At 38.8% G+C, this 9,048-nt stretch overlaps 1 protein-coding gene across 1 annotated transcript; it reads left to right on the top strand.

The window, feature by feature from the left end:
• The first annotated feature begins 12 nt into the window (after positions 1-12).
• Positions 13-7,897, top strand: LOC116303671 (G protein-coupled receptor GRL101). The gene is made up of 9 exons (XM_031713252.2): positions 13-148; positions 899-970; positions 1,768-1,839; positions 2,310-2,381; positions 2,541-2,612; positions 3,430-3,507; positions 4,300-5,348; positions 6,307-6,402; positions 7,565-7,897. Exons 1-9 carry the CDS (start codon positions 42-44, stop codon positions 7,597-7,599), a joined length of 1,653 nt encoding a protein of 550 aa, XP_031569112.2. The 5' UTR covers positions 13-41; the 3' UTR covers positions 7,600-7,897.
• Positions 7,898-9,048: the final 1,151 nt, after the last annotated feature.

Here is a 9,048-nt window from a genome sequence, read left to right on the forward strand (position 1 = left end):
CTGTAAATCACTTTCAGTGACGTTGTTCCTCCTCAATAAAGATGTCCCCTTCCATCGTAATTTTGTTCTGTTACAGTAAACTGTCACACAACTTTTTGGAAGAAATCCCTTCAAATGCATCGGAGGGATTGAACGAACTAAAATTACTGTGAGTATGATTTTTAAACGAATAATTATCTTTTTAATAGTTTGATTCCATAAATGAAAAAAAAGGGGAACAAAAAAGTGTTTTTTCCCCGAAATTGCCTCACTCCCATACCCGCCCGCGATACGTTTGACAGCGAACAACTTGAAATCAAAATATCGGCATTTAAACCTTGGGCGTCACGTGATGGTTTTCCATTTCCAATGTTGTCTAGAATGAGTCTAAGCTAGAGAGGTCCATATCAGGTTTATGTAAAGAACCTTTCGCTCATTCGGTTGCTCTTTGAATACATGCTCATACTTCTGTTTAACAATTCGACCTCTCCCCTAAAAGTCAATAGCCCTTCTTGACTTGGAGAGGTCTAATTGTTTTAGTTTAATCGATCAAATAAATGGTTACAAGCAATTTTAAGGTTGTCATAATTTATTTTTCGCGTTGTTTTGGTTTTCAAAATACACACTTTTCGTCACTAGCAGCTCAGCCAATCAGGGCATAGCATTTATGATATACCTCAGTACCATCAGTAGGTTTATACCAAACAGGTTTAGTCTTGTTCAAAAACAAATCATTTGCAAAAGTCAACCATGAATGTAAAGAATGCGCTTGTTAAATAATACCAATGTTTTGAAATTCTGTGGCCTTCAAAGACAGTGGTATGCATCGAATGTAAAAAAAAAAAAAAACTATTGCCATTTGGGATGCCTGTGTGAATTCAGTGTATAATCATTTATTGATTTGTATTTTGTGTTTCAGAGACCTTGGATGGAACCGTCTGTACTATATTCATCCAAAAGCCTTGCGTGATCTTCATAACCTCGAAATTCTGTAAGTTAACGAACCTTCAGCCATCCGTCTGTTTATCCATTTATTTATCTATGAGTTATGATAAAAGGCAGAGGAGTTACTAGTATCCCAAGTGCACGCATATTATTGTTTTCTTTGGCTCTAACCGGTTTATGTGAATCTTTTTGTAATCGGATGCTTCATCTCTAATACTGATCAATACTAAGATGTTGCATTGGCGTTTGAGGAACACATGTTCGCCTAATTTTGCAAATACAAGTAGACAGTTGTAGGATCTGTACTGAACCTGAAAGTACTCCAAACGTAATCCAGTATTTGGCGAGTATCTTTAAACCTCTTGAAGAAATAAAAGCGCCAAAAGCTATGACATACACTGTCTTTAGGTACAATTGATTTTTTTAATTTCGAAAATATAAATTATGGATATTTATAGTTTTTGATCGTTTTTATTTTCATGGCTGACTTACAGCACTCACACGGTATTGTATGCCATAACACTGTAACGGCCTCCCATAAGAATAGCTTTCATATGAGTGAGAAACGTACGGTAACGACTTACAGCAAGAACACGGTATCATATGCCGTACGCTGAAACCATAAGAATAGTTTTCGTATGAGAGCGAAACATATGTACTAAACTGGTTTCAGAGAAGGGGGTGCGTTTTGGAAAAAACAAACCAGCAGTTGAGATAACGATAGCTTTTATTGCAGTTTTTAGTTTTTAAAAGACGCAAAAAAATCCCCCGCATTCCCATGAATCCCCATGATTTCATATGTTTTTTTTGTATCATTAATTTGAAGTTTTTTCCCCCTCATAGTAATCTACAGCACAATATTTTCAATCGATTGGATCCAGATCTCCTGGTTGAAAACAGCAACCTCATATACCTGTGAGTATGAGAATCATTCATCGTGTGACCTCTTCCAGGATCAATTAAGGGGAGACTATAGTTCGTTTTGAATATTCAGTTCCGAATACTCTGAATAATAATAAAAAAAAGACTACTTCGATGATAAGGCGACCATCTTGTCAGGGGGAAAAACAAAACAAAGATGACGGAAAAAATATATAGTTTCGTGTGTTTGTCTTTCTTTTACGGGCAAAGGTGAACGATGTGCCGTCTTCAATTCATCTTTTGTTGTATTCTCTTGTGATGACCTGAAATATCAATCGACGTCATTACTAGCTTTATTTGCCATCTGGACGCCCCATAATTCATTTCGATCCAAGATGGTCGCCGCCATCGTAGAAGTAGTCCATTGTGTCAGCTTCGTCGCTATAGTTGTTGTTGCTAACACCTAGACTTTGCAAGCGACACAAGTGTTGAGTACTACTTATTGCTGTTTACATCTTATCTAGGTACTTGCAACACAACAACGTGGAAATGATACCGAATGGATTTTTCAGAAACCAATCCAAACTTCGAGTACTGTAAGTACCACTACCACTACCACTACCACTACCACTACCACTACCACCACTACCACCACCACCACCACCACCACCACCACCACCACCACTACCACTACCACCACCACTACCACTACCGTAAATGCTCATTTATATTTTTTTTCTCTTATTCTTTTTTAGATACCTCAGTAACAACATATTAACTAAAATAACTAAAGAATCGTTCATTGGCTTATCTTCGCTGGAAGAATTGTAATGAAAAAGGACTTCAATAAATCAATTTAGCTTCGTCGCAATCTTTTTGCAATTCAGACCACGTGTCAATCTCTTGAGTATAAGATTCTCCTTGTGTCTTCTCAGTGTTAACCATTAGACAAAGACATGATATTCTCGAATAACATGTGATCTAAATTGGGAAAACATTACGACCAAGCTTAAAGGGTCTATTAACTTCAAATTTCGAATAATATTCTGCATTACATCATAGGAAGGCAAGTGCCGCAGTATTCTTGCGCAGCGTTGATCTTGGATTTTCATTTGCACGCATGTCTGGTAGGCTGGGGTGGGGAATGATAACCACACGTGCTTCAAATTTTCCTCTATTATGGATGGAAGTTTCTGCGCATGCGCATCCAAGCATGGGAACATGCTCTAGTCTGCTCACTGGGATTCAGTTTTTCTTATCTCATGATATGCACTGCCCTGTCCCACACTCAGTCACAGCCACATTACTATTCTTCAATCGCATTGAATCGTACAATTTAGCTCGCGAGAAAATAGGATTTTAGTTGACGTCAATTAAGATGTTTGTATGACATTGAATGTATTAACAAAGCCTTGAATCTGTGACGATTACTGGAACTTACTTCATCGCAACGACGATTCCGAGCATGGAGAAGCACTGAAATTGTAGTAATGCACCATGCTTTTAGTCACTGGATATTCATGTATGAGCTTCAAATACTATCTGCATTTAAATACTAATTGAATTAAAATGTCTTAAATCTTTTATAGGTATTTAGTTCAACATTCGAAAACCTCATTCAAAGTATTATTTTACTTGTTTCAGATATCTGGATCACAACGACATACACGAAGACCAAATCAATCATGAAACATTTGCACATCTTCCGAAACTGCGTCAACTGTAAGTGTAAGACAATGCCATTTGTCATATCATTTATTTCAACAAAAACAGTAGTTTTGAATTTATTTACAGACTACAAACATATACAGCTATTTCACTGCATACTGCATACTGAATAATGTATAGTAAGTAACAAATCATGTCATTGTGGCAGTTATTAACAACAGTCTTTTGGAAGCCAAGTTCAGGTTAAACGTACATTCTTTAGATTCTATTTTATATTAAAACAAAATGGCTTTATTTACATTTTAGCTTACGTCTATACCAGCGTTGGGCTATTCAGTATGCAGTAATCAGTATGCAGCATTCAACACTTTTTGAAATAGCTGTATACTCAGGGCGGAGACTGAACGCGGTATCACCTTCATGAATGAGGAAGATGCCGCGATTCCGATAAGGTATAAGCTTTCAAACATGCAGTGGACACGGAGTAAGGAACACTAAAAATAGATAGAGTAATTCTGTTTTGTACGAAAATAAAATGTCAAGTAAGATCACAATCAAGTTTATATTATGACCTTGCTCGATGACCTTTGTTTTACTCTATGAATTACCCACAGGTACCGGGTAAAAGTTATCAAATCAACACTACTTTATGATAATAAAATAATTGCCTGTCCTTGGTGTCGTGGAAGGGTTTCAAATTGACCAGTGCGTTATCTTTACCTACTCGAGATCTAGATTCAATAATGGGAGAAAACTGGTTGTATTTTTTATATTATGTAATAATGTTACTGTTTTTTCATTAACTCATTCGTTTTTTTGTTGTTGCTTTTATGAATTTCATTGAAGGAGACTTGACAGTTTTATGGCGTGTTGCTATGCAAAGAAGACTATTAAAGGCCTTCAGTGCAAGTCTTTAGATGATAATTACCTCTCAAGCTGCGAAGACTTGTTAAAGATCTTGGCTCTTCGAGTCTTCATCTGGATCCTTGGGGTTCTAGCGTTGCTTGGCAATATAGGTGTGATCTTCTACTGGAACCGCCTGGCGGACATCGATCCTGGAGACCGAGGGAAAAAATCTCGCGTCCAGTCCTTTTTGCTTACCAACCTTGCCGTATCTGATTTACTAATGGGTATCTACTTGATCATAATTGCTGTTCACGACAGTATGTGGCAAGACAAGTATTTCACGCACGACTATGAATGGCGCATATCGATAACGTGTCAGCTTGCTGGGGCTTTATCGATGCTGTCTAGTGAAGCATCCGTCCTTATTTTAACTACCATCACAGCTGATAGATTCAACAGTATTGTATTCCATATCAAAGCGCGTCCCTTCAATATGAAGAGCGCACGCATCGTTTGTGCTGCTATATGGGTTTTGTCTCTACTCATGAGTCTCGCGCCATTTTCCTTTGACCTTTTTTATGGCGATGACAGAAGGATCTTCTTCTATGGTAGATCATCAGTCTGCTTACCCCTACAGCTTTCTAGCGCAAGACCAACGGGTTGGGAGTATGCAGTGTTTGTCTATATCGCCTTCAATGGATTCGCGTTCCTCTTCATCCTATTAGCTTACATTGCAATCTTCTTTAAAGTCAAAACGTCATCTAAACAAGTACGTTCAAATATGAAGAAGGACTCGTCTCTCGCTCTGCGTGTCGTCTTGATAATCGTCACCGATTTCTGCTGCTGGATTCCTGTTGTTATCATTGGTTGTCTATCACTGACTGGCCAGTTTCGTGATTCCAGTGGGCAGGCATATGCTTGGATAGCTGTATTTGTGCTGCCAATCAATTCTTCGATCAATCCTCTACTCTATACGTTTTCGAACCCACAGTTTAGAAAACTATTCAACGTGAGGAAGCTCTTTGACATGTGCACCGGCCGAACCAATGGTAAGATAGTATGAATCAACTTTTGAGTTGATTAAAATACTGTAATGCGCGCAACATACGCAAAAAATTTGAAACTATGTTAATGGAGTATTTCGAAATTTCTTTTACTTCAGAAGCAGGATTATGACTTTTTAAAAAAATACAGCTGATTTTCAGACCAAATATTTTTTCTATGGCTTCCAAAGGGTCTTATGAACACTTATTTTTTTACGGTCCCGTATCCTAAAAAATCGTGCGTTCTGATTGGCTGTTTGAGCGGGCGGTATTTTGTAAGTATCCGCCCGCGCTCGCGGTCCGGTATCCTTTGCTGCTAAACAACAAAACAAAATGATTACTAAAACAAGTAAACAAGTACAGGAAAAAAAAAGTTATTTACCGTACTATAGTCTCGGTCTTGAAAAGACATCGTATATTCAATACACCTCTGGCACAGTTTTTCCCTATCCGGACCTCCTGGCCGGTAAATAACATATGTTTATGTTTTCATATCTGCGCCTGCGATATTGATTAAAGCGCTCGAGCATCTCGGAAAGCGTCTATTGCACCGAACCAGAAAATGTTTATTTTTTGAAAGGAGGGGGGCAGACGGAGAGGCAGATTAGACGAATCCAAATCAGAGTGGATAACGGATAACGGGTCCCAAAATCAAAACCACGTACACAGTGGAAAGAGACATTACTTGGAGTCCAAAGGGATGGAAAGGAGAGGGAAGGGACTGGGCAAGGGATAGGGACTGGACAAGGGACAGGAACTGGACAAGAGGGGACTCTTTACTAGGTTATCTTGACCAGCCATCAATCTTCTTATGGCTCAAAATATCATGAATGTCCCTTTTCTACACCTCGATCGCTTCCTAACATCTGTAGTCTTCTGAGTTTCCTGACCCTATTTCGCCCTATGTTGCCCTATCTAGTAAGAATCAAAACGTCCACGTGCTTACGATGTGTTGTATTTGTAGAACAAAGCCGCAAAGTAATCTCGCCCAAAAGCAACGACATAACAACAGGAATATCTGGTATTGACCATATGAGAACAGCCTTGAGGAAGCCCCGCGGTGAAGTCAGAAAAACTGTAACACAAACGAAACGTCACTAGTTAAGAATTAGTTGCATTTGGAAATAGAGCAGTTTTTTTATGACCATGAAAAGCTCGCAGCACGAACGCGGTCGTGACATACCCCAGACCAATCCCATAGCGTGAGAACTTACTCTCTATCCAATTAAATACCTGGAACATGACATGAACACGGCACGGCACGGACACGGGCACGTCAAGGTTTTGGCACTGCCAGACCAATCATACTGGGCCAGAAAATTATCAGTCAAAATTGTAGAAAATATGACTGTCACGGCAAGGCACACCGAGCACCGAGCACCGAGCTTTTCACAGTCATACAAAACGATGTTGTAACAGTATTGCTCTCGCCTCTGGTGTCTCGTGTTTAAGTTTGAATCCTGGAATGATTGATTCAATTACTTTGAACAAGAGGAAGTTAAGGAAGAGAACAAGAGAAAATGAACTAAGAGAATCCCCGCGCCCCATCATCACCACTCTCATTCTATTTTCAGAATCACATTTGCTATCGTTTTTTTTTGCACTACTGCGCACGCTCTATGCTATTTGTTTATGTTCTCTTGTGTTTTTCGAGAAAACGTGAGCAAACCGTGTAGATCGCGTGCAGACAAACAAACGATGGCAAATGTGATTCTAAAAACAGCATCAAACGGGGCCTATGATGGTTACAAGCATGAATGCCAGATATTTCTTTTCTTATCATGAAGAGAAAGAAATTCCCGCGCCCCATAATAAACGCTATATTTGATGCTATTTGATGTTAGAAAAATTTGTTGTTCGTTTGAATTAAAACTAAAAGGCTTGCGCGCAATTTTTTGAACTGGCCAATGAGAGAGTACTGAAGCTCTTAGAAACCTAAATGAACCTAACAGAAATAGAGCGCGCTTGTAGAAAAAAATCAAAGGACAAAAGAACCGAGGATTTTGAACTAATCATTTCCTTTCCCAAAGCTAAAGATATAGCATCAAACAGTGTCACTGATGACGTTCTTTGTTTAGATCGAAACGTCTGTTTAAAAAATTGTAAATTTCACAAGTCAGAGACAACTTTAATTCATTATGGTGTCTATGAGCGTTGGTTACAATCCTAAATTTGTTTTGTATATTGAATCCACAAGCTGATCGCGAATATCTTTTCCACAGGTCACACCAGTCGTGGAAAGGAAGTACACAGCTGACAATCAATATTATGACACAAGGCTTTAATTATAACTGTACACTAAACTGAGGGTGGGGACCCCACCTCTAGGACATCCCCCTTGGTAATACGTTTTAAAATATGTATCCATTAGAAGTTAGGATTTAAATTAGTCACGATTCATAGAAAATAATTTTATGTTCCTTGCTGGCAGACTCATTTACTCAGGCTTACTTATAGCCTCAACAGAATGTCAGAGTATTCACAAATACCGACCAATATCACCACCACCACTTGTATTTGTACCCTAAGGGGCTGGTCATTTTTAATTGCCTTGCTGTGGGGTGGGGTCGGGAGGACTTAGGGGGAGGGGGGTGTTTAGACAACTGGAGGAAGGGGATTACTCAGTATCAACCGCTAATAAAAGTGGTCATAATGAAATATAGTTCCAGCTTCGTGTCTCAACAATCTTTCGATCCCCCCCCCCCCCCCCCCCCAGGAGATTAATAATGACCGGACCCTAAACTTAGAAAATTGCTCGTTGCTTTAATCAAAAAGATATATAACATCACTGTACAAACACTTTCAAAAATTGCACAAAATGAAATAAGTAATCTGAACAATACTGAGGCTAACCCCTGAGTAGGGAATGTAAGGGAATAAAGTCATCCCGAGGTGGAGGAAAAAACTGGGTCGTGTTATAGCATTCTAGTGCATTGTAGGCCTTTTTAGGGGAAGAAATAGACGCCATCTTGGAAATATCCCCTGAAACAGTCCCACAATGCACTGGAATGCCAACTCCTTTAAGGTCATGGTCAAATGAATTGCTATTTTTCGAGACCCAATTTAGAGGGGAGGGTTGGGTCTAGCTACCACCATACGCTAAACTTAAAGTCAAATCGTAATCAGGTCCCTCTATATTTTGGACCATTGTTTTCACCTTGCCCCTGACAAAGAATACAGCAATAAAGTAATCGCATACATGCACTATCCAAAAGCATTTTTTCGATAAAATTCAGTTTTGATTTTTGATAAAGCACGAATTCGGTTTTGAAATGAATGCCTTAGCATATCAAGCTTTACTCTATGTGTTAGTGTCGAAGTTGGAGTAGAGAAAGCTCACTCCATATATGGTATGATCAATTCCATGTTTGGATTGTGCGGAAAAGCGGCAAACAAAAAGGCCGATCGAGGAAGGAATACGGGGACGATGCTAACTCTTGGGTCTGCCTCGCAGACAACAGCAGACACAGGGAAATCAGACGCCACTCAATGTTTGATATGAATTGGTCATGCAGTCATTTATGGGGTTTATAAAATAATAGATGCAAAATTAAAAGCAATAAAGCAATGTAACTTCATTAAATTTATTCGACTATTAAGATATTATCAATTAATTAAAAGTTCATATTATTTGATTACAGATGCATTATCCAACGTATTAAAATAAGCATAATTATATGAAAATATCGCAAAGAAAACACAACCT

Source organism: Actinia tenebrosa, unplaced genomic scaffold (assembly GCF_029948245.1).
Source record: "Actinia tenebrosa isolate PJP-AT-01 unplaced genomic scaffold, QUT_ActTen_1.0 PGA_scaffold10__47_contigs__length_13832649, whole genome shotgun sequence".
NCBI classification, from domain to species: Eukaryota; Metazoa; Cnidaria; class Anthozoa; order Actiniaria; family Actiniidae; genus Actinia; species Actinia tenebrosa.